Below are 26457 nucleotides of genomic sequence, written 5' to 3' on the forward strand. Positions count from 1 at the left end.
ACGACTCTTGCCGTACTCAAGAAAGTAAGTGGTCATTTCGGTTCGTTATAGCAGCCCTTCATTGCGGCATTGCAGCGAAATGTGGCATTTTGCAGCAATTTCACGTTAGCAGCAGAGGTGACTTTAGATAAGCAGCGGTCAATTTGGTTCAAGCCAAACGTGCTCACAAAGCACGGATAACATGTGAACAGAGATAAGGTGTCTGAATGCCAGGTCCCAGGCATGCCTGTAGGTATGTCCGAATATCTTTGCTTGTATCATTACAGTAGGGTGGATTCTCCGTTTTTCGTACGACAAATAACGTTCGAGGAGAGTATATTATCACTTCACTGCAATCAAAACGGTTTAATACCTGAAAACTGACTAAACTCACAACGGAGCACCGTCGCCCACCCTTAAATGCATGCCGCTGACGGCCCATACACGGGTCTTCACCGGTATGTAGTGTATATAACCTGCAGTAAACAGGCCAACAAAAACAGTCGGCAATTCAAAGTTACGTAGTCATGTGCTGCAGTGTTGACCTGCCCCCAAAGGAGTTAAACTTTGTTATTCCTAGTACTTCACTAGCTATTCAAGCGGCACGTCAAGAAAGACTCAACTGAAGATAAGTCGGCTCAGTGCCCGTGACATAAACCCGGAATACTACGTCAACCCGACTCTTGATGAAAAGCTATTTCTTTGCCCCTGCCTTCGACAGCAATCACAGTACGCGGACGGGTTGGTCAGACGAGGTGAATATGGCCTATTGTGGGAAGAAAAAAGGCAGCAAGACCGGCCAAGGGCGTCGTTCTTTATATCCCGTGTATTTCTATGAGTGTGTCACATGCCATGCTGAGGCTAATTAAAATAAATTAAATTCCGGGGTTTCACGTGCCAGAACTACGATCTCATCATGAGGAACGCCGTATAGTGGCAGGACTCTGGAATAATTTTGACCTCCTGGGGTTCTCTGATGTGCACCTATATCTAAGTACACAAGCGCTTCTATATATGAGGCTCCATCGAAATCCGGCCGTTGCATTGCGTCCCATTAATAAAACTAACATTCCAAAAAGTTGTGCAGGGACCATCGACAATGATTGTCAATGTAACCGAATCGCCGAACACCTCTAGAAAACTATTCATTTTATTGAAAGAGCGGTGCGCTTGAAGGCGTATATTTTTTGCAGTAACGATATTTAGATACCTTAGGATTTTGATAACTTGTTCTTGGATACTTGATCAAGCCATTTTAGCGCAAATAACAGCAAACACAAACAAGACCGGACACCACGGTAGGCAGCGTTTGCTGTTTCGTAGAGAACAAAGCCAATAACCAGCCCACATAGAAAGGTACTATGGGCGGGTTTACATGCAAGCCCATTTGTCATACGTGCGCTGACTCCAGCGATGCGAGCGCCGGCTGAGAAGGTGACCGCCATCTTTTTCTCCCGTAGCCGCCATAGGGGGTAAGGACGCTCGGATTTGAGGGGCAGCGGGAAGCACACCATTTACCACAATGACGCGCTCGATAAGCATAGTATCTACATGCTGTGCTTCCTGAGCACAGCATCTAAGTTATCCTCCGAGTACAGTTCGAAGGTTAAGCGTGGACGAGAAAACTCTCAAGGACAAGCGCTGACTAGGAACTGAATATTTATTATCAACGCGGCCGAATTTATTCGAGGGAGTTAAAGGGCTATGCGAAAAACATGCGGAAGCACGTTAACTTTCAAACGCCTCAATGCTCTCGCGGAACGTGCCTTTGGCATCGGCGCCTTTGTACCGGCGCTGAAAGTGCGATCACCGACCACTATGAAAACGGCCGGAAGAGCTAAAGAAAGCTATTTGCTTTAGGACAGCACAGACAGTAATTCGAGGGGTTCAAGCTGCCCAGGTACTCAGCTTAAGCAGGATCGAACGAATGAAAATGTGGATATTCCAGCCGGAGCGTTGCAGACGGTAAAGGTGAACCCCCAGCTGAAGCCAATATCATATACAGAGCGCCGGCCAACACTGTCGCCATCGGTTGCGCGCAAGGCCAACAGCAGTTGGTGTAACGTACGCCATCACAGTTTTACAACGTGGAAGCTTGGGCGTCACATATAGTAGGCTACGTGAAGTGCTTAGTCTTGATAGTAGAAGAGCCTGCATGCCAACAGCTGCAAAGACACGGACATATGACACTACTATGAAATGCGCTACTGGCCCCTTAGCTTTTTGCGATGTAATTTTTTTTTGTCATGCAACAGAGGAGAAGGCGGTGCCACCTAAATACGCCACCATTATCTTTAGGATTATAAAATTCAAGTAGGCTTTAAACCTGATATCTCTGTGCATGTACGAATATACTTTCGCATACGACTGCCGCTTCAAGTGCTGATCATAAATAATTCTTTGGCATCAGGCAAGTATTAACTGATTACGCAGTCACCATAACTGCTCCAATCCCGCATATGCAGCCGATGTCCACCATCCGCTGTGAGTCTGTGACTCTGTCGAGGGAAAACACTATGTGAGAGAGAGTGTGCATAGATCAGCTTGACGGAAAGACCCGCGCGAAGGCTATACGTGGTTACTAAATAACAAGTTTCACAAGGCGCTGCTGCAGTTGATATAGGAAGCCGGCTTGCCCGTATCTGTTCGAGGACAATAAAATGCAGCTCGGGAGCACACGCGTTAAAAAAGAACGAAAAAAAAGTGAGCTTCTTTTCTAATGACAGTCTTTATCAGTTATGTTCCGTTTAATTGACAGACATTTAAACCACACGTGCACTTCTTGCCCACGGTTTCTCTTAATACTTGTTTCTCTCTCATAAAAATCAGCAGCACTTTCCACTATGCATTTATCAAAACATTGCTGCGAACATTTCTCTGTTCAGAAACATAGCATAATCCACTGTTGCCAACGCAGGACTTCTCACCATACCGGGTACCTTCGAAGCACTGCTTTTCACCACTAGCAGCGAAAACTCAACCGGACTCCCGGACTATCCCGACATAGAGCTGGAACTTTCGGACGTTTTTCCCAGCCCACAAATCGCACAGTCGCCGTACGTTTCGAATGAGGTAAGCCAGAGATCGGCCGCGCTGGAACGCAGCAGCGCTTGCGGGCAACAGCGATCGTGTTCAACAAAGGTAAAACTTCTACATGTCATAAAAAACAACGAAATTTATCAGTTGTTTGATTGAACATTGAGGTTTGTCGCCCGAGAGCAGCAAGAGGCTATGAGAGACTCCGAAGTGAGGGAAACAGCCGCGGCGTCAAAAAATATGCAGATCCAACGCATGCACGTGTTTAAATATATGTGGAGTGAGGCTTAAGTACAGTGGTTAATGAAAAGCTTTACAGCCAACGGCGGTGTGTACAATTTCGTGAAGACAGCTATATGCACACAACAGTACGACACCGGTATCAAGCAACATTTGGGGATTCTGTCCCTCTTGTGTCGCAATGGGACGTACTCATTCTGATATTGCGCAAACAGGAAACAAAGACTTAGGAAGAAAAGAAAAAAGTAAAAGAAAAGTGAAAAGGGGGAACCCCCACCTCGGCCGAAATGTTAGCACTGGCCATCGCCTTCGCACACGCAGAGCGTTCGCAAAGGGACTCCGTCGTGTTTCACGCACTCCCGGGAAGCGTGTCGCATGTTTATGAAGGGGCATGTGACTGCGGCTAGCCTCGCGATAATCCCCAAATATTTCAACCACTGCCATCGCCTACCCTGATAACCGGGACACGCGGGGGTACAGGGGAACGAATAGGCTAGCGAGTTAGTTCGAGGGTCTACTAACCGTGCCGCGACGTCCACTTCTAACCCCGACCACTCGCAATATCCCTCACAAAATCCCAACAATTTCAATGCCAAAGATATTCCAGCTCATCAGGGCGGAGCTCGTGGAAAGTACCCGCCGCCTCACGCACAACTTAGCGGGGAAGAGGCCGCCGATTGGCACAATATACAGACTGGGGTATTCCCCCATCCAAAAATGATAAACGCCATGTATCCTACTCGCTATAGGGCCAACTACCCTTGGTGCGGTGGCATACCCAGCCTAATACATGTAATCTAAGAGTGCACTAAGCGCCCTCATAGGCCAAATAGCAATAACACAATGGAGCAGTGGAGTTGAAGGCCCAACTCGCCCGTTCCTACATGGCAGAACAAAAGTCCTTAAACAGCTAGGTCACGCAGACGGCAGAGGCCAGCGGGGCCCTGGACTGGGGGGCTCCACGACCCTCAAACTCTTTTGCTGTCAAATAAAGTCTCTCTCTCTCTTTCTCTCTAATATATATACACGAAGTAAAGTAGAAGACGATAAGTCGGAACGCTGATTTTTTTTTTTCGAGCGCTGAACTTCAAATGTTTTACTCTTAGAGCATTGCAGGGAGAATCAACAAATGCGCACGCGTAGGGTGATTACAGTGACGTTTTTAACAGCTGCATCTCGTTGTCGAACAGAAAAACAGGCGTATCACTAAAGCGGTTCGTGCCTCTCTCTTTTATCCGACATGCCTCCAAAAAGTTCTCTTGCCAACGTATCACCACTCTTGCGAATTATCTTAATCTCAAGCAGTAGTGGCTGACATCTGCCAGCCAAGCAAACCATGCCATGCGCAGGTAACTGCGCATTACCTTTGTTCAGTATAGACAAGTCATACTCCCGTGCCTGGTAATTAACACATCTTCCCGTTTGGTCCACGTAGGTCTTTCCACATTTCAGCTGTATCTTGTATATAACGCCCGTCGAACATTTCTCGTGCGGTCTGGCATGGTTTTTCTGGCATCTTGACTTTTTGTGAACGCGGCTAATGCGCGGACACAGTTCGGCCAACTTGCGTGGCGCCGAGAAAACAACAGGCACACCAAAGCTATTTGCGAATTTCTTCAAATTGTGGGAAAGTTTCTGGACGCATGACACCACTGCGGGCTTGCATACTTTTTAGTCAAGGCTGGGCATATGCGATTTTTCCTTCACCTTCTGGAGCAATGTTTTTGAGACCGCCCCTATACGACCAAGCTCTGGTAGCCGACTGTGTGTTGCCTCGTCATTTGGTTACCCTAGCCTGCATCGCGTGAGCGCACAGTTTCGTGAGAACATACTCAAGGCAAAGAGTTGCTATTGCACTTTTAACTGACGGCCCGCCCATAGGCCACGTTGGCACAAAGTCAGGATGCCAGAAAAACCCCGCCAGAACATACGTGAAATGTTCGAAAGCCGTTATATACGAGATACCGCTGAAATATGGCAAGACCTATGTTAAAACACGTTGGCACGCTAGTTCTCGTTCAGTCGCACTTATACATTCTATCAAAGACCTACGTGGGTCAAACGTGGAGATAAGTCAATTAGCGGGCACGGGCGCATGAATTGTCCATAATGTACAAACGTAACGCGCATTTCCCTGCGGATTGCTTGGTTTGCTTAGCTGGAAGATGTCGGCGATTACTGCCCGAGATTAAGAGAATAAGTAAGTGTGGTGATACGGTAGCAAAAGAACTTTCGAAGGCATATCACATAAAAGAGAGAGGCACGAGCTGCATTGTGATACTGTCTGTTTTTCTGTTTGACAACGAGATGCAGCTGTTAATAACGTCATTGTAATCGTTCTAGACGGTACTGATGTACGCATGCGCATTTGCTGATTCTCTCTGCTCTGCTGTAAGAATAAAACAGTAGAAATTCAGCACTCGCAAAAAAGAAAGATCAGCGCTCGATCTGTCGTTTCCTACTTTTCTTCCTAAGTCTTTATCCCTGTTAGCACAACAATGTATTCATCAGATCTCAAGCATGTCGCCCAAGAACAAGTTCTACTCAAGTACCCATTCAGGTGGATTGGCCAAGAACAGACACATCCCTAGTGCAGACACCGAATAGCTAAATCAAGAAAAGTGAAGTAAAGAAAAAAATTTTGAAGTATAATTGTTAACCGATCGGTCTGCTTTTGTGATATAAGTTAGCCGAAGTTATATCGTCAAGTTTTGGGTAGGAATCATACGTAGTGAGACATGCCCATTCTGGAGGAGTGACCAAGATCCCTGTGGCGCCATACCGAGTTGATAAATAAACAAAGATAAGGTAAATCGACGATTGCGATAAATGTAATTCGCCATTCTGTTTTTGCGATATAAGAGACGGTTAGGAGACATTGCGCAAAGGAAGACGAGAACGGGCATCTGGGCTAGGCACGAGTTGGTTTCACTCTCGGTCTCTGGTTGCGCGGCTCTTGTAAATATCTTGTATTTAGTTCCTGCATTTGTGTCTTTCCACGCGTGACATTTTGGTAGAGGTTTGCGATCCCCGTCCTCTCCCCAGAGCTCCGCAATAGGCGCGACATCGAGCTCTCTACCATGCCGCCCGCAGATGAGATCCCATCAGCGCCGGCTACTACTCGTCAGGCTTCTCCAGTCGTGACTCCAGCCGTCAGGCTCCTGACGCTGGTCTCGATCCCGGCTTGGACGCCACTGAGGTCGAAAAGTGGATGAACCTTTATGAACGCGTCAGCACTAATAACAGGTGGGATTCAACGATCGTGCTCGCCAACGTCGTTTTTACCTGAGCGGTGTGTGGACACAGAACTCAAGAAGACGAATCAACAAGCTGGAGCATTTTCAATGAAAAACCTCGAGAACTGCTCGGCCGCCACTTCGGGCGCATGGCCGCAGCAAAAAAGGCACTTGTGACCCGTGCTCAGAGTTCTGCAGAGGCCTACGTCTCACACGTACAAGACGTCCAGGCTCTTTGATGCAAAGCTCACGACAAGATGTCTGAAACAGACAAAGTGGCGAACATATTAAAGGGTATGGCAGACGACGCCTTCGACGTGCTGGTTTTCGGCAACGTTTTTACAATTGACGCCATCACCAAAGGATGCCTTCGCTTGAACAGGCTGAGCCGACGTATCACGCCCCCATCGTGCGCCTGCCAAATATCGCTGCAGAGCCGACTTGTGAGAACTATCCCCGCCAGCCATCTCATGTGACAACGTAGCTCGCATCGCACGCCGTGAGCTCGAAGCTGCGTATTCGCCAGCCTACTCCGCGACGCCCACCTATTCATCACCAGCTATGAATACTATGATGCAGGCTGTTTTCCGCCAGGAATTTGAGAGCATGGGTCTCGACTCCGTGTGCTCGTCGACCCACGTACCCAGTGTGCGGCAGTTCTTTTGCGGCTCTTCTCCCCCGACAATCCTTTCCCGCCAGTTACCGCAACCCGCCTGAATGATGCATCTCCTCACTTCGCTGATCAACTTCACATTCAACTGAAGTATGATGTCACCGTACCTTATACAGTTCGGACTATCATGGCCAACTGGACTTGCATACCAGTCGTAAAAATTGGGTTAAGCAAGCAAATTGTGTCTCAAGGAATTTGCCTTGTCCAACTTGTGCCTTTTGGTGACCATCACGTGAAAGCTTTCTTACACGACGCTTCATCTGAGTCTACCAGGTCTCGAAAGTGTGCCTCTTGTGCTGATACCACAATTCAGAAAATGATTGCAACGGACTTTTACCTGCACAAGCGGAATATGTCTACCGCATTTTGTTTTCCTCCGGGGATGTCCTCGACTTTGACAAGCGCCCCTCAAGGCCGGACGCTTGCCCTCATGCATCGCAATAATACTGGCGATGCTTTTACTATTCATTGTCGACCATATCGAGTATCTCTATCACAACGCCAGGTAACTGAAACTGAGGTTAAAAAGATACTCGATAAAAAATGGCCCTCCCGTAATCGAGAGTAGATGTAAGCTTGAAATGTTAGCCGGTGGAGCAAATTGGTTGGAGGTGATATTAGCCACAATCATACAATGAGTATAGCACATGTTCGAAACGGCACACCCCCCCACTTCACGCCTTACTGTGCATTGGTCCATATGGCCGCTGCCCAGCTAGAAGAAAACTGGCTGAAGGTGGCACGACAGGCAGCGAAAGACGCCAGGGAGACTGAGCGCCCTGCCGAGCTAGAAGAAGAAAAGCGCCTGAAGGAGGAGCGACCAAACATCTCAGCAAATCTCGATTTTTGCTCCGCGATCTCGACGCAAGAGGTCACCTGGTGGGTCAAAACTGAGAAAAGGGCTGGCTTCACTTGCCTCGGGTTGGCGCTCGCTTGCCAAGGCTGGCTGCGTGACGTAATGCTCTTTCCTAACTTTTTCCTTCCTCCATGAAAGCAAAGCAGCGCATCGGACGCTTCCGGCGCCACCACACACAGGAGCTCGGCGAGCGCAGTAGATCTTCAGCAAATTTCGTTATCCAGAATTGAAGTGTATGGTGCCATGTATCTGCCTTTTGAACGTCGCCCTATTGTAGATGACAAATAAAACTTCATCGTACCAGAAGTTATAGTTTGAGTGAGGTTATGAACAAACATTAGCAAGGACTGGGAAGCACATTTTTTTGTAACTCATTTGGGAGTAACTAGCGTACGTAATGCGGTCTTGTACGAAGGGTGGGGGAGGGGGGATCTCGTTTTGTTCGCGCAACTTGCTCGGACGTTCTCGTTTGAGTGGCCGGTTAGCGGTTCTGGCTTTTGGCGCAAGATCAATTAAAGGTCTCCGACAACGGGAGCTAAAAGCAATTCAAGCTTAAAACACAATTCAGCCTTCTTCGATTCCGTGGGCATGACAGGTAGTGTTGGTTAACACGAAGGACGGGGCAGGGCGTTTCTCTGTGGGTTAGCGCCATCTGAACAAAGTGAATAAGAAAGGCGTGTAGCCGCTGCAAGGAATCGAAGACGCCCTTGAATGCCTCTACGGTGCCAGCTACTGAAAGGGCTGCCTCTAAGCACCTTCTACCGACAGCGACAAAATTTTGGCATGTACGCTGTAACGTCAGGAAATGTGGGGCCACCGCTGTGTCTTTTGCTCTGAAACAGTTCAAGACCAAATAAATGTTGCTCGCGTTGTAGTTATACACAAACGCATATCATGCAAATGATTTTAAGCAATTACAGGCCTATTTCCGTGAGGTAAGTTTTCTCAGAAATAGGTGTGTGTATAATATTGAAAAGAATCGCCATTTTTCTTCCAACTTTTAGTATGCTGGATACATGAGCAGTTCAGTTTCTGCCAAAACAAGTCAGAAGTTGTTCTTAGAATAAACGAACCTATCCTTGAAAATGTAGAAAGCAAACTAATAACGCTAGGAATATTCGTAGACTTCAGTAAATTGTTCCAAAAGTGATTCCGTCAATATTCCGTCAAAATATTCCAAAATTCCAAAATATTCCGTCAAAAAGCTTCCATGTTGCCGAATTCGAGGAGCTGCTTTAGCATATGGTAAAATATTGATATATATATATATATATATATATATATATATATATATATATATATATATATATATATATATATATATATATATATATACATGAGTGTGTGTGTGTGTGTGTTGCGAAGTCCCCGATCAATAACATATAATCTGGTGTGCCACAAGGATCTGTCCGTTGGGTTGTGTTATTGTAAGAATATACTAGTTGCATTGTGGAAATACCACTAACACTTACGACTTCTTCTTTTCTCGTCAGACGTATGAGAAATATTACATGCCTATGTTCAACTACACCGGCTTCATGAACGCCATAGCCATGGTGCAACCAAAGTCTCGTGGCACCGTCAAGCTCAACTTTTCTAATCCGGAGGCATCCCCACTGATCGACCTCCAATTTCTGTCTGCTGAGGAGGACGTGGAGAGAATAGTAAATGGTGAGTAGCTCGACTGACTGCATAAGTGCGCAACGGCTCTTAGTTAAATATCTTGCCTTACCATTACACGACGAGTGAATCGTAACATATTTGTTCAGTTTTGATACGCCCACAGAACAGTGTTTATACTATATACGTATACACAATGTTTCGGAACAGGTAGAAAATATGGCGGGGCTTTCAACACACCTGTTTTACAAGAAGTGTGGCGCGGCGAGGCTCTATCATCCCTGCTCTTTGCTGTGTGACAATAATAAAAAAAAATTATGCACCAACTAGCACATAAACGTGTTCTATTGGGTTTTCAGCACAAAACATACCTTTTAGAAGTGTTGTTGCCGCGAGGTCATGATCGTTCTCTGCCACGCTGGTGTTCGCGACTGTCCTTTATTTATAGCTCCCGAAAATGGTAATTGTTGAGGCTTACGAGAGCAAGCGAACTCATAGCACACTACCTACTTACGGCTACACAAGTTGAAATGCTATGTATATATACATACATTTCTTATTATTCTCCGAGATTATTTTTCTCAGCAGGCTTCGTAAATGAATTTGTCAAATACGTTCTGCGGAAGCTCGCTAGATCGACGAAAGTTAATGAAAGGGAACGCTTGACATCCACGCGTTTTGTAGAACCAAGCTACAAAGGGAACCCAAACGGGTTTCTCAGAAAGAAAGCTTCACAGTTAACGAAAATTTATCCTCATTCGCGATTCGAAATTGGGACCATCGCCTTTCCGGGACGGTTGGTCTATCGTCTGAGCTAAGGAGGAGGTTACCAGATCGCAGACCGACGACGAAGTAATCAACTCGAAGCAATGGGACACCAAACACAGCCAATCAGTTAAGCGTAAGACCGCAAGGTTCACGAAAATTAATGAAAGGAAAAATTTGATATCAACCCGTTGTTTAGCCCGAAGCTACAAAAGAAACATTTTGGCTCCGTAACAATGACTGCAGAGCGTAGCACGCCGTCCGTGACCAGATCGGGCTCCGTTAGAAAGCTATTGAGTCAAGTGCTTGAAATCGAGTTCATCTTGTCCGTCTCACCCGCCCGTCCCTCCGTCCATGTTATGCTGACGACGACCATGGCCGCCATCGACGACACACAAAAAAATGTGTGTTCAGCTTACCTCGTCATCTCTTGATTCACCATTGCCATAGTGTGAAAAAAAGGAAACGTCCACACAACGGCCTCCAATGTGGTTCAAAGCCATGTTAGTGAAGCAATGTGCAACTCAGAGCAGAGCGCGGTAACCAGTGAGCCATCCCCCAACTTTTTTTCTGACATCGCCTTTACTTCAATGATTGAAATGGTGTATCTAGAGAACTATTTACGATGTCATGAGCACCAGATAATCATAACCATTGACAGGAAAACGAGCACTACACATGAAGCCAACGTCGTCATCAGCTTCCAAGACACCAACGACGTGGAAGGAAGAAAGTGTTAAACACCCAATCAAAAGTGTATACCAATCCGGCTGACATTCATTTTGATCGTAAATGTCCCTCAAGCGTATAATAATCTGAGATAAATGTACTCATGAGGAGCCTATTCTTCCTGAATTTCGTCTTGCATACGTGTTTTCTACAGGCTATGCAGGCCTATCAGTAAAAACAAATAATGGTACGTCATCACACGGTGCTACAAGATATCGGATACTGTGAGAATTTAGACCGAAGTATTTCTGCAAATTTCTATGCAGAACGTCCCAGAATAATTGTCAATATTTTATTCACGCCGTCGTGAACAAATATCGTTCAGAAAAACAAACATTCAGAAAAGCTAGTGGAAAATAAATATCATGCATAAGCCTTCATGAGCGCAGTCTAGAAATGAAATTCTAAGACACCACTGATTCTGGCAGAACACGAAACAGGTTAACTTGCAAGAATATTCACAACATCGGATGAGAGCTATTCCGAAAAAAAGAGAAACCGCGAGACTAACTGTCGCACATACAAGTGCACCAACCTAACTTTCCAACACTCACTCGTCGAAACATGTTATCGCGTCTCATAGGTTCAAAACTGGAAGACGATATAAATGTCGACGGCTCAACTTACTGTACTATAGATTAGCTCAACGAAAGGGGTAGGTATGTAGTACAAGGCTTAGCGATCCACAGATGCGCTGAGAGCAGTGGCGTGTGCGGATGCATTGCGGAGACCAGAACCAGCAGTACTGTAGCGGACGAGGAGGACGTTATATGCGCTGCGTATAAAATGTTATTGACAAGATGGCGATTTGTATGCGCGCGATTCTTCATAGTCATGCTCGTGAAAAGAGCGTCTGCAGCGTGAAGGAAGCATACTTTAGAATGACGATAATACACTTCAAACATGGCACATACAATAGAGGATGCGCTGAAAATAAAGTAGTTTGTGGACGACAACGCCGAAAGTATCCACAAGGTCAATACCAACATCCACCTCGCAGCTACAATGCCACGTAGCTTATCCAATGGCTCACAAGATTCACAGGTGTCAAGTGCCGTAAATATCAGCACTGCAAATGTGCAGGAAAAATTAAACCTCAAATCTCCTAGGGGGCTGCATTATTTCGCCCGTGACATCAGTTGAAGCTGAAGTTTCGGCCTCAGGGTTGATTAATGCCCCATATTTGACAGGAAACAAACAAACAAACAAACAAACAAACAAACAAACAAACAAACAAACAAACAAACAAAGAACAACCAGAACAACAACAACAATACGCAGGCGGGACCTTCAAAACAATTCATGGACCCTTAAAAGCAAATTAGCTTTTAACACACTAACTGCGTGCCTTCTCAGCTTCGGCCTTAGAATTAATTTACACGAAAACTGAATTTTAAGAAATGATGTAAGCAGGATTCAAATTTGAAGGTCACATCAAACGCCATGCTGCAGTCACGTCGGGCAGGTAACTACGTTACACGGAAATTCCTCTTGGATCGGACGTTCTCCTACTGAACAACGGAAAGAAGAAAACGTTCTTGTTTTACAGAAGTTCTTCGAACTTGTTACACTAACCAGAACACCACCTCACATTGATAACACACAAAAGGAACACTAAGCAGGGTGCACCAAGATTATCTCAACCAAACAATAATAAAATAAATGAACAAAGTAGATAATAAAATTTAGAACCATTTGGTCAAAAAAAGAAAAGAAAGTCTTAGCTGTAACCTTGGCTAAATATATGCAAAGAGACTGTTCAAGGAAACCATATATTTAAGTAAATAAATCTTGGCAATTCATAGATGGAAAGTCTGCGAGTGCTAAAGCCTGCCCACGCACGTAGTTCGAATTTCAGAATATGCATTACTTTGTCATGCAGCAAGGAAGTTGCGTATAGGCCTTTTCATCGGGCGAGGACGAAATGACGAGCGGCGAGTCTTTCCTCCTCCCTGGCTCGTGCGAGCCGGCGCCGTGTTGCTTGGATGTGTTGCCATCGCGTACTGCGGAATGATTGGAAGATGTTTTAAATTGTTCTGCGTGAGATTTAGGTGATGTCAGTTAATGTAAAGTAGTCGGGGAATCACTGTGTAGCCTTTCGGTGCAGCGGCAACTACGTTACGCGGAAATTCCTCTTGGGTGCGCAAACAAGCGACGTGCATCATCAGCCGTGGTATTTGTAGGTGTAAATTATTTTGGCTGTATCGGTTTTCACTCACCGAGGAGAACCGCCGTCTGTGAATTGCCCGCGTGATTTGTAATATGTTCTCACTAGCTGGTCGCTTGGAGTGGGGACTAAACAAAAAAGTGCATGCTCATGTACGGCCAACCCAATGCAACCTCGAAACATCGAAGCGCCAATTGTTATAAAACATTTACACCAGCCACCGGCATTTTTCTTCTGCATTTGAAGTCTCGTAGACTTTAATTTATTTAATTTCTTGTAGTTTTAACACTATGCTTTGTCTATGCTGGCTTCCTGTAAGAGGTCGATGGCGTTACTTAACACAGCAATCACTGCGCTTGGCAAACCAGCATGATACATATAAGCTTTGTGAACAATTTCAGACTCTAAGAGTTACAGCCACTTCGCGCAAAAATGAAAACAGAAACGGGGCTGAACAAGGTGGGCGCTATAAAACTGAAGTTGTTCAGTATGAACCGAATAGCACAGCAGCACGCAATCTGATCTAAGCTTTGCGCTTTGGCATTGCGTTTTTGCCCTGTAAAACAGGGCGAAAGCGGGGCATCTATTCATATAGGGGCATCATATTACGGCATGTGAAGGGCATCGCATAAAAAGAATCCGCCGGCTATTTGTGAGACACAATTTCCTTAATATAGTCAAATGCTTAGTAGAGGACGGGATCAACAAGACCGACTACAAAATAAATGGTTCCAATCCTATTTTTTTGTTAGAAGGAATACAGAAATAAAAAGAAAATGTGCTAACGCCGCAACAAGACCTCGCATGGTCATGCCGCATGCTATGACAGTGCGCTATATAGAACAAACAGATCTATAACCCAGCGTCTACCACTGCTTCGGACGGTCGCGCATTCCGCAGATGGTCACTCGACAAGTGTAATTCACAATGTACGGTATGCTGGTATTGCTAACCAAAACTACTCTAGTTTTGGGCGGAAACGTCGTCCGACAAATGAGGTAGTAGCCCAGTTTATTTGCACATAACGATGTGAACGCATGCCAAACTAAACAGGACTATACAGATACTTATTCCGTAGCAGAACAGACGTGCTGGGTAGCAATCTACCCACCCGTTACAAAGGGAGTGGCCACAAATAATCAACATCATCATCATGGCCGCGTTCACGAAAAGAAGGGTCGTGATAACTTTTTAATAATCCACATTATTCTTTATGTGTTATTACACAACGGAAATCACCTTTTAAATGTAAATAAATATTAGTTTCTTTCTTTCAAATTTTTACTTTATCTAATACATTCGTATAAGGCTCCACACCTATACCCCGGAGAAAACGCTAATAACCGCTTGGTTCTTATCTCGTGCCTGTAGTGGGTGAGCGCAATTATTTGAGGAAGAAGCAGGCGCGCGAAAATAATGTGCCATGCTTTGAGGCAACGACAACAAATAACGTTGTGTTTTTCACGGTAGGAAAATGATGTTGTCAGAGCCAAATGCCGTGTTCTGTAAGGAATCGCTTAGGTCTGTTTTGTTCTTTTTTCTTACGGTTTACGCGTTGTGTTTGCAGGAGACTTGCAAACCGAATACTTCTAATATTGTTAGCTGAAAAACATACTGGCTGCAAGTAGGAACTAAATAGATGAGAAGTGCCCGTCGACGTCATTGTGTATGTCTGTTTGTGTTCTATCTTCCGCAAATATGTTTTTCAGCGAATACCAACTAGACCACGAAGCAGTTCTCTTGAGAGCATAAGGTTGAGCGTGAGCGAGCTGGGAAGGATTCTGACGGTACCTGAAATAATTTGCCCCATTCAACCGACAATGCCGCTTTAGTAATGTCTATTACAGGAGCGTCTCGTATTTGTTGCAACGCAGCAACGTTGTCGGCTTTGACATAAAAGCTTCCGCGTGCCATGATATTGAGCTGCCACCCTCAGAATCGTTGAACGATGAGAAAAAAACTTTGTTTTTCCAGATTTCCAACTCCCCGTGATAGCTCGGTAGCTATGGAATTACGCTGCTGAGCACGATGCTGCGGATGCAATGGTCGCAAGGGCAGCCGCATTCCAATGAGAACGGAACGCAAGAGCGATCGTGTGTGCCTTGGGTGTAGCTTACACAAACGCCAGGGGTCAAAATGATTCCGAAGTCTTCCAATATAGCGTGCATCATAGCCAAATTTTAGTTTTGTCCAACAAAAGTAGACAATTTTATTTTTTGATTTTTCGCATTGTGGCGCGAATTTGTAATCATTCTGTGCAACTTGCCGCATATAGTCACCGCCTCTAGTGTGAGAGTCAAAGGCGAGCTACATACAACCTTCTAAATGGCTCGCTGGCTTCTACAGATGTCTCAACTATAACATGGTCCATGGCAAATGCGGAATTAGAAGTGATTAGAACAGAATAACTTTATTGCATTTTCAAAGCTTTCCTACGTGAACATTACCATGGACCTCCTTATACGGCTTTATATGACTTTATATGGTCGTGGATAACAAAAAAGCTGCGGAGCCCATCTTAGGATGTCTGTCGACGGCAATGCGTTTAGTATCGAATCAATACAGCGCTACAACGCAATGCCACCGTCAAAACGAGTTATGTTTGAGGCGTGTACTGCCGCGGGATTCTCTTTCGCGTTTCCCTAAGAACACTCGGCGCCACTTAGCGCCGCCGCCGCGAAGCCTGCGCGTGGACTCCGAAATTCAAGGCGCGCCGTTGCCTGCGAGCTCTAAGAAACGCGTCATGCGGCAACCGCGCTTCTCTCTGCCGCTTCATTGTGGACGCCATCTAGTGGCACTGCCGAGAAGTCCGCGCGCGGCCTACGAGACGAGAAGCGTGGCGCGCCCGTGTCTGCGAACGCCGAGAATTGTTCTCTCGCTTGCCGCACACTCCGAGGCACGCACCCAGCGACCAAAGTTGGCGAGAGGTTCATTGAAGAGCAGAACATACCCAGTGCATTCATGGCGCATCTCGCTAAAGTGTTGACCCGGAGGAGGTACACAAGTGGCACATATCCTGTGTATTTGTGGCGCAGCCTGCTAATACATCGGACTGCTGTCCTTCAGGAACCCTTGTGACGTGGGCCTGACTCCGCTCAACGCCGGATAAACCGAAGAGATGTTTTTCGTCATTGGAGAGCAGAATATTTCCGGTGGCACATACATAGTTATCCAAGTTGGTGTCAAAGAGTCTCATTGAAAAGCGGCCCACACCTACTCGCACATACCGTGACCCAAGTTGTCATCAAATAGCTTCATTGAAGACCAGCACACAGCCAGTGGCATATACACAGTGCTCCAAGCTGGCATCAGAGTTTCTTCGAACAGGGGTCCTTACCTTATTTAGCATCTACAGTGACCCATGTCTGCGTGCAAGAGGTTCATTGAAGATCGACACGCAAGTACATATCGCCACGTACTCAGTGAACCAATTTCGTCTGCCGTTTGGTTTCGATACGTCAGCAAAGCAGTGTGTGTGTGTGTCTCTCTCTCACACACACACACACACACGCGCGCGCACGCGCACGCACACACACACACACACACACACACACACACACACACACACACACACACACACACACACACACACACACACACACACACACACACACACACACACACACACACACACACACACGCACACACGCACGCACGCACGCACACGCGCACACGCGCACACGCACACGCACACACACACACACAAACGCGCTCGCGCGCGCGCGCGCGATGCACACCCCAAGAATGCTAACTCATGAAACATGGAGCCCATATATTTCTCTTCTTCTCTTTCAGGCACCCTTAAAGTGATGGAGCTCTTCAACACGTCTGCCATGCAACAAATTGGCGCAAAAATATGGAACGGCTCTTATCCGCAGTGCGAGAATTACACTATTTGGTCCAGGGACTACATATCCTGCTTCGTTCGGCAGGCTGCTTTCCCTGGGCAGCACGTCTGTTGCACGTGCCCCATGGGCGACCGCAATAACTCAGTCGTGGACTCGAGACTCAAGTAAGGCTATGCTTATTCTGCTAGGATAATCGGTAACCTTTTAGTTTTGAAGCTGGTGAAAACCGCTGCAGAGCTTCACGTACGTAGTGTCTACCTCGCATGAGCCCGACGATAGGTGTTGACGCAGGGCAGCACTATTAGTATGTGCCGTGTATAATACGTGTTCGCAGTGTTATCTTTTATGAAATGACACAAAGAACGGCCTTAACATGTAGCAAAAAGAAAGGAGGATAGACAAATACTAGAGTGCATGCCTGTTGAAATGTAGCAAGGGTGACAGATCACAAGTGCTAGTCATCACCAGAACATTCCATTACCATTGAAAAAAGAATTATTTACCATAAAGGCCCATTTACATAAAGGGGGGGGGGGAGGGGAAGACATTTTTAGTACAATTAACACTAAAAGTTACATGCACGCAACAAAGAATATAGCGGTACTAATAACACTCGCATAAACACTCTCGCATAAAGAAGTAAACATACAATTCATCCGCAAAGGTGGGAATACGAAAAAGAGGAAAAATATTTACAGAAAATAATACAGCAATTTGGGCATACAGATACTGATGCGAGCGATGATTTATTTGGTAATTCATCAAAAAGAACTTAATAACACCGTAATGAAAGTTTGAAGAAGACACGTAATTTGCAGGTGTCAAAATTACCGAACATCTTCGTGGTTATGTCTATAGCTCTCGGTAAGCGAGAAGAATTGATTTCGTGCTTCTAAAAAATTATCAGCATTTTTTTCTTCAGCTACTGATCTCGGCAACTGGTTCCACACCTAGATTGCCAAATCCAGAAATGAAAAAGGAAGTAGGTCGACATATTCGACATAGTTCCATTAACTACGCTGCATTCAGCCAGGTTCGTCCCATCCATCTATACGTGACAAACTCAGGTCTGTGTTACGGTACCAGCACATATACATATTCATGCCATGCCCCGGTGGGAATATTTGTAGAGACATCCTAGTTACCATCTCGTCGTATCAATTGTTGAACAGTGGGTGCGAACATTGACCAAACTTCGGGCTCATATCGCCAGAACTTGGCCTTAAGTAGCAGTAAGTGTAAAGCTTGGCCGACTTCTGATCTATGCCACCCCTTATTTATCTGTGTTGACGAATGTGGAGCTGTCTGAAGCAGGAACCTGAGATCATTGACGAGTGATAGGTGCCATCTCGTCAAGGTTCAAGACAGGCCTGTTGATACAGCATATTAGAGGTTCCATTGCGCAACATTTTGACGAGACACGCAGAAGAGAAACACACAACACTGAGCGCTCTGTGGTGTGTGTTTCTGTTCTGTGTGTCTCGTTAGAATGTGTCGCAGTCCAACCTTTAATAAACCATCCCGTAAATACACGGTCACTATTGGTCCAGCGCTTGTCTGATCATAGGGTTATATTTTCGCATCTGATCACCATCACCAAGCGAACGCTGGTCAAGGGAATGGAATATTGAAGCAATTATATAGGCGCAATTTCTGCACTTTCGCATTCACGCCCACACCGACACACGCACCCTCCACACGCACCTTCCACACCCACCCTCACGAGAAACCCCCCCCCCCCCCCCCACACACAAACACAGAGAGAGAGAGAGAGAGAGAGAGAGAGAGAGAGAGAGAGAGAGAGAGAGAGAGAGAGAGAGAGAGCACTCTGTGTGGGGGTGTTCTTGCGTGGATACGTGTGTGGGTGTGTGCGTGAATGCGAGAGTGCGAAAATTGCGCCTAATTACTTGAAAAGGACGAGTTACCAATTAGCCCAACAGCAAGTTCTACTAAGTGAATGTGAATCGCTAATAACAGGGGCCATATTATAATATAAATAACTTATAATATCCATCCTCTTGTCTCTTCCGTGGAAAATAAAGCCACAAGCTCCCACGGAAAATGCACCCACTCTTTTGGCTAACCGCTGCCCCTCACCTATGTTCCGGTACCCAAAAATTCCTTCTGAGGGACTGCGTCGAACTTATGGAGACCGGCAGAAGAAGAGAAGGCCTATCTAGCGGACAAGGGACGCGGCGTGAGCCAATAGGACCAATAAATAAGATACGCACTTATACAAGAAGAAAACCGGCATGATCAAAAATAAGGTGTACTTTTTCGGTCGGGCACCTTCTAGTGAAAAACACAAAGACTTACTCGAAGCAAAGTGCGACGCTGAGCTATTTGGTGCTTAGCTGTTGATGTCTGTGGCGCTAAAGGTTAGTGGGTAAAAGAAATGCCCGGCACGATAGCCATCGATTAATTACTCCACGCTCTCGTGCCGAAAGAAGTGCAAGTTCAAAAGAAAACGCAGTGAATTGAGTTTTACTCAGGGTTACCAAGGCGACTTATATTTTTTCATAATTTGCTATATGACTTTTTTTTTCAACACTACAGTCAAGAGGTCAAATGTGAGTGGTAAAGGTCAATCAACTATATTACCGGCGATAGATTATTGGAGAAAAACAGGTATTCGTGAACTTGCATATTGATTTATAAGCTAAATTCAGATAGTAAAATAGCTGCAGCCCAGCTAATGAGTGCCCCAAACGGAATGGTTTTATTCAAACCTATTTTCTTATATTTGCCACGCAGGGTGAAAAATGTTACAAATGTGAGAGTCATCGACGCCTCAGTGATGCCCAGGATCCCAGCGGGTAACATCAATGCTGCCGTCATGATGATCGCCGACAAGGGAGCGAAGATGATAATTGAAGACAATATGATAAATATTAGGCAATGAATAACAGATTTGCGATCAGTGGCCGCACTTACATACTCAGCGTGTACGTCAATCAACTGAGCTTGAATAAACATGTACTTTTTGCTTGATTTTAATACGTTGTATGACATCGACGGCCTACGCAGAGTGCCAGAGAGCTCACGAAAGTTTTCTGAGCTCACCAGAAAAATCGATTCGAGAGCAGTTGTGAATAGAGAGAAACTTTTATTGGCTTAAACGACTTACGTGCAGTGGTCGGAGACCCTTTAGTCCTAGGCCTCGCTGGCCTCGGCCGCCCGCATGACCTGTCTTATGAAGGACTGTTGTTCCGCCAGGTCTGAGCTGGTTAGCTGTGCCTTCCATTGCTCCATTGTGTGGTGTGTTTTATCAAACGGGTGTGATTCCCAATCCCAAGTAATGTGTTGTAATGTTGGTATGCCTCCGCACCACGGGCAGGCGGGCCTGTAGCGAGTGGGGAACATGGCATTCTGTAATTTAAGGTGGGGGAATACCCCAGTCTGTAATTTTGTGCCAGCTGGCGGCTTCCTCTCCACTGAGTTGTGGGTGAGGGGGAGGGTATTTTTTCCTGGTTGCACGCTAATGAGCGAGAATCTCACAGGCATTCGTTGCAGTGGGGTCATTACGTGGCTACCTGGGGCTGTCCCAGTCGAGTCGGCCCGGTTAATAATACCTCGGGCTAGCGAATCGGCCAGTTCATTCCCCTCAAGGCCTGTATGACCTGGACACCATAGGATCCGGTGATGATGGGCGAATTTCGTCGGTATTATTAAGTGACATGTTTTGGTCACGTGGCCCCTGAGAAAAAGGCGACATGCTTCTTGTGAGTCTGTTATTATGGTGACGCTCTTTTGCGTGCGTTCCGCGTGAGCGAGGGCCATTGCCACGGCGAAAGTTTCGGCAGCCGCCAGAGTACCTGCCTTGACGGATGCCGTAAATTGTTGCTGTGCTTTCGTGTCGACGATTGCCACTGCGTACCACCTGATGTTCTTTTGGGCATCACTGGCGTTCGAGTGCACGTTCGAATACGTGGCTGCGTCCGTGTATATTGTGTTGTACGTGGGATTATTTTCATACATTGCTCTAATATGTTGTGCGCGTGCTTTTCGCCTTTCTTTATTGTATTCAGGGTGCATGTTTTTGGGTATGGGGGCCACTGTTATTCAATGCAGTTGTGAAAGAGTTGTAATGCGATAGCGTAAAGGTCTCCATGTCGCAGAAAATCCGGCGTCAACGACCCGCGTCGGTGTATGGTGCAGGCTTCCGGTGTCCTGCGTCGGACGTTGTTTCGGCAAAAAGATTTTCGAAACACTCATGCTCAGGACCTCCATGTGGCGCAAGGAAGCTACTGAACTAATTGAATTTTTCAAGCAAAATACGCAGAAACACCGTAAAACATGACTGACAGGCAACTTACAGACGAGATAGCGCCGCACTGTAATTTGACTATACGAGAAAACTGAGTTCTGTTACGCGAAAACTCAAAGAAACCCTTCTTCCAGCATTTATACCATTCATAGACAGGTCACTGCGTCCGCCATTAGCGCGCACAGACGCGTGGGTATCTTGGGGGCCACGGAGTGGAGCGCGCGATTCCTTGCAGCACCTCCAGATGGCGCTCGCCTCCGCCGCATCGCGGCCCACAAAGGAGGCCGTGTTTCTACTAAAACGCCCCTCTTCATGTATAGAGTTCACGCCAGCGTTTCCCGGTAAACATTACGGTTACATACGCTCCAGTTGCCGGGATGCGTGAGAAACAGTCAAGGATCTATGAATGCTATCGCGTTCCACTCTTAAAGGCAAACTTAAGCGCCCTCCATCTTTCTTAAAGGCAACAACAAAAGCTTCATTTGGTTCTGGCTATCTCATAACCTGTTCTGAAATAAGCAATGATGTCAAGCATCTATAGTCTGTTTATTATTCTTGCAAACGTGAATATCATTCGTGCATTTCCAATCACAATATGTACTAAATTTACGGCATCTCAGTTCACGCTATATAAAGTTATACATTAGGCCACTGACCAATAATGTTTAAGCAGGCGAATAACTGTAATGCGTAGGACATCAAGTGCGTAATTCGCTCTGGAACACACCAGGAGGCTACGGAAGATCACCCGAAAATCGCAGAAGAAAGGCGTGTCCTTAGGAGGATGGGGATAGAAAAGAGAGGGAGAGAAAAGAAAAAGGAAGAAATCGCAGGGAGGTAAGCCAGTCTCTAAGTACCGGCTGGCTACCTCGTGCTGGGGTAGGGTTAAAGGGAATGAAAGGTGATAGAAGAAACAAATTTAAAAAAAAGTTCCGTACCCTTACACTCTGCGAAGAAGGATGACCAACGGAGCTCTGAATGTGGGCCCTTTAATGTCGAACTGCAGCTCCGCCGCGGGTCGGCCCGTATTATACTATCTTTGGTTTCGGCCTACGTATGGGGAGTGCTTAACACCTGCTACACCTCACCCGCGGGTGAGACCGGGATAATAGTATGTTCGGGATCTGCCCAGTTATGGGGAGTGCTTAATGCCTGCTTTAGTTCCGCCGCTGGTCGCCTCGGCCTTGCACCATCTTCGGTATCGGCGCACGTATAGGGAGTCAATACCTGCTTTACCTCCGCCGCCAGTCAGCCCGGCGTTCCACTATTTTCGGCGTCCTTCCACGCATGGGAAGTGCTTAACGCCTGCTTAACTGCCGCCGCGAGTCGACCGGCATTGTTCTATCTTCGGGATTGGCCCACGTATGGGGAGTGCTGAATGCCTGTACTTCCGGCGCTGGGCGATTCGGCTTTCCACTATTTTCGCCATCGGCTCACGTATGGGGAGGGTTTAACGTCTGCTTCACCTCCACCCGGGTCGGCCCGGCATTGCGCTATCTTCTGGATCGGCCCAGACATAAGGACTGCTGAATGTCGGCTTTACCTCTGCTGCCGGTCGACCCTGCGTTGCACTAGCTTCAGGATCGGCCCTCGCATGGGGAGTGATTAACGCCTGCTTCACCTCCGCCGCTAGTCGGCCCGGTATTGCGCTATCTTCGGGATCGGCCTACGTATGAAATATTGTTGATCTGTGTCACGCAAAAGAGATCCGCCAGGACCTAGCCACAAACACCTTCGCTGTAAAATGATAAAGCAGGAGACAAGTCTACTCAAAAAGAGGCTGCCAATTCCATACACAAAATGAAACGCCGTTCACGGCACCGATGTGACAGTTCAAGCAGTAGTGCGCATCCACGCCTTTCAAAGCAGTAGACTTTGCCTTCTCACTTGATTCAGTTAACGAAAAACTGGCCAGCATCTTTTGATGTAGATTTTTCTATGGACAATAGTGAGTCACGGGTTGCATTAGCTCCATTTATAGTTCAGATGTGGACTGGCTACGTTTAAGACCGAGACCAGCCAAACACGCACAGTCCCTTCTTACCGTAAGGAGGCCGCAGATGGAGAAGAATGCGTGAAAGAGAAGGTAATTATTACTGAAGGAACTTTCCAGTACAATTCGCGAGCTGATTACTGGCCTTAAATTTGTGGGACGCTTAAGCTTCGCCTTTAAGATTAGAACGCGATAGCATTCAAAGATCCCTGACTGCTTCTCACGCTTCTCTGATTGCTTCTCACAGGGGACCCTTATCGCAGTGGTGTTAAATACGCCACGCGCGAACGGGATTGTTAGTTTCTTGGTTGTATTGGAGCCGTTTTTGGTGACATTACAGCGAAAAACGATGGCATGCATACATTGTTTTCTTTCCGTGCAGTTGTATGCAAGAAGTTTACGTGCTTGCCTATCTGACTTTGGACAGTGTATGTTCAAGTACAAGTTATCTGCAATGGTTAGGTACGAGCAGAATATTGCCTCTTTGTTCAGGCTGTCTGGTTACGTTCAACTCTGCTCTCGAGGAAATTATAACAACGAAGTACTGTTCTGTATACGTCGCGATGTAACATACTTCCCACACGCGCTTGACCCGCGACCATAATGTCGACGGCTGTGAGATCACGAAGCTGAAGCAGCATGTATTTTTTGTTATTGGAGCTATATACGACCAAAACGTTTTGGCCACCCCGTACCTATTATTATTCATAGAAAACGGCATTGGACCTCGCATCGTAGCTGGTGTCTTTAGAGCCTATCACACACAGTGGGGAAGTGTATTAATGAATAGTGAAGAACAGGACTTATCGGACTTATCGAACAGGATTTATCGGATCTACAGCAATGATTTCGTAGTCATCAACGATCGTGCCCAACGACGGACAGTCACATTGTGCCTTCACCGATCAGCGATGTGCGGACAGTACAAAAAAAACGAAATTAAATGTCCCCCGCTGCTCCCCCCCTCCCCCCATCAAGCCTCAGGTAATTCTCACCCGAACATACTATATCGAAATAATATGGGAACTCCATGCACGTATGGAGGAACGGTACGGTGACATCATCCGCCTTAATTGTGGCCGTTGTTATACCTGCTCAAAACATGTCGTTCGAAGATATCGGCTGGAACACAGGACTACATCAACTGCAAATGAAATTGTGGCGGTTCGAGAAGCTATCAGGTACAGTTCACACGAACGCACTCATAACTGCACCATATTACGAGACTGAAGATCGGCTCTGCAAATACCTCGATGTGTCGGGATGAAAACGTAACACTATTTTCTATCCCATGATGTTGCGGGACTCCACACTGTTGCTGAAAGGAAAGCACACCATATGGTATACCCGTAGACTACTGGGCGCCGCGGAATACCCAGGATTGATCTTGCTGATGCAACAGCAAAAATGCCCCTAATGACCGCATACTCCTCGTGCTCAAGGCCAGATTGCAATTCTCTTCACGTTTAGATTGTGCGTAAAAAGGCAGCAAGGTAATGGACACAATAAGTAAGTTGTCACAAATGCTTTGATATGTTAGATTCTCTTAGGACGAGATCTAGGGATTTAGGGTGCATACTGAAGCCGTGCGGGATACAATGTTGTCATGCGAGCCTCCTGCGCAAGCTTAGATTAGGAATTGCCTTTACCTGACAATCTTTGCATTGCATCCGACGCACGAGTTCACCGGACTGCGACACGTGCAATATGCCAGAGAGAGTGAAGCACATGCTTGTTGCCTATCCCAAATATGAGTGGGAACAGTAGGTACTGACCTGTTCGTTTGCGCCAATTATTAACAAGATGTTGAACGAAAACCCGTTACTGGGCCCTTGGCTGGATATAATATCAACAAAGCGAGTCATGAAGGCTCTCTTGGAATTTTTAAGACAGGCCTAAATTTAACGACGAGAATAGGCCATTCGGACACGAACATGTATGGTCGCACAATCGCTTCCTACCGCCTACTCTCATCTTCGCCCCTCACATCCCTCTGTTCCGCATCTTAGCGGCATTTGGCAGCGGTGACAGCCAGTAGGCGCAGGACTAATCAGAGGGGTTGTTCTACTACAGGTAACCTGGGACTCACCGCAAGGAGCTGCTAGCACGAGGGTGTCCTTCACCGGAAGCTTGAAAGCGGCGCAGCATCGGAAGCAGCCCTGCAGCTAACCACTGCGCCATTAACATTGCCATTAAGCCCGGAGACTTGCCGCGACGAACCGCTAGGTGCAAGGTGCCCTTCACTGAAGGTTTACGAAAGGCAACGCATCGGCATCACCCGGAAGCTACCCACAGTGCATCAGCAAGAATAGAAAAGGAAGCGCTCGCCATTCATCGTAGCTTTTGGCAGCGGTGACAGCCAGTAGGCGCAGGACTAATCAGAGTGGTTGTTCTACTACAGGTTGGTGCTGTTTTTCTGTCTGTTACAGACGCGTTTTATTTTGTTTTATTTGTCACCGCTGCCAAATTGCTGAGTCATTTTGCTTATTGAATTTCTTTTTGCACATTTTGCACTTTCTACACTTGGTGATGTCACAGAAGGAAAGGGATGCATGCTCTGACCTGCGCGAACTACGTTCCGAGATGAAACAAATGAAAGAGGGGCTTGAATTCATGGAAAAGCAATTTGAAACAATGAAACAACAGTTAATGGAAGGGCGCACCGAGAGAGAGAGCTTAAGAAAGAAAAACGACAGGCTGAAGGCCAAATGCAGTGAAAATGAGTCAATCATTGTAGAGCTGCAGAAGCGAGTTGTTCAGGGTGAGCAGTACTCTCGCAGGTCGAATGTGGAAATAAAAGGGCTCGTTGAGAAGAAAAATGAAAACATCATTGATCTTGTAGGCCAGATTGGTGGTGTCATTGGCGAACCCATTTCTACTGGCGATATAGAAGTGCGCCACCGAGTACCGACTCGTGAGCAGGGCAAAATGAACGTTATTGTTCAGTTCAAAAGCAAGCAGAAACGGGATCATGTTGTCGAGAAAGCCCGCAAGAGCCGCATTCGGAATCGTGACGTAGGAATCTCCAGTGAAGCCCATATCTTCGTG

At 46.4% G+C, this 26457-nt stretch overlaps 1 protein-coding gene across 1 annotated transcript in view; it reads left to right on the forward strand.

Annotated features, from left to right (window-relative positions):
* The window catches only part of LOC142590819 (4-pyridoxate dehydrogenase-like), a 62383-nt gene extending 42270 nt beyond the window's left edge, over positions 1-20113 (forward strand). The window contains exons 8-11 of the mRNA XM_075703223.1: positions 2897-3051; positions 9514-9691; positions 17097-17313; positions 19904-20113. Of these exons, the coding sequence (XP_075559338.1) occupies positions 2897-3051; positions 9514-9691; positions 17097-17313; positions 19904-20051 (698 nt within the window). The 3' untranslated portion in view covers positions 20052-20113. The remainder of the gene's footprint in view (positions 1-2896; positions 3052-9513; positions 9692-17096; positions 17314-19903) is intronic.
* The last annotated feature ends 6344 nt before the right edge of the window (positions 20114-26457 follow it).

The sequence above is a fragment of the Dermacentor variabilis genome, chromosome 8 (assembly GCF_050947875.1).
Source record: "Dermacentor variabilis isolate Ectoservices chromosome 8, ASM5094787v1, whole genome shotgun sequence".
In the NCBI taxonomy this organism is placed as follows: domain Eukaryota; kingdom Metazoa; phylum Arthropoda; class Arachnida; order Ixodida; family Ixodidae; genus Dermacentor; species Dermacentor variabilis.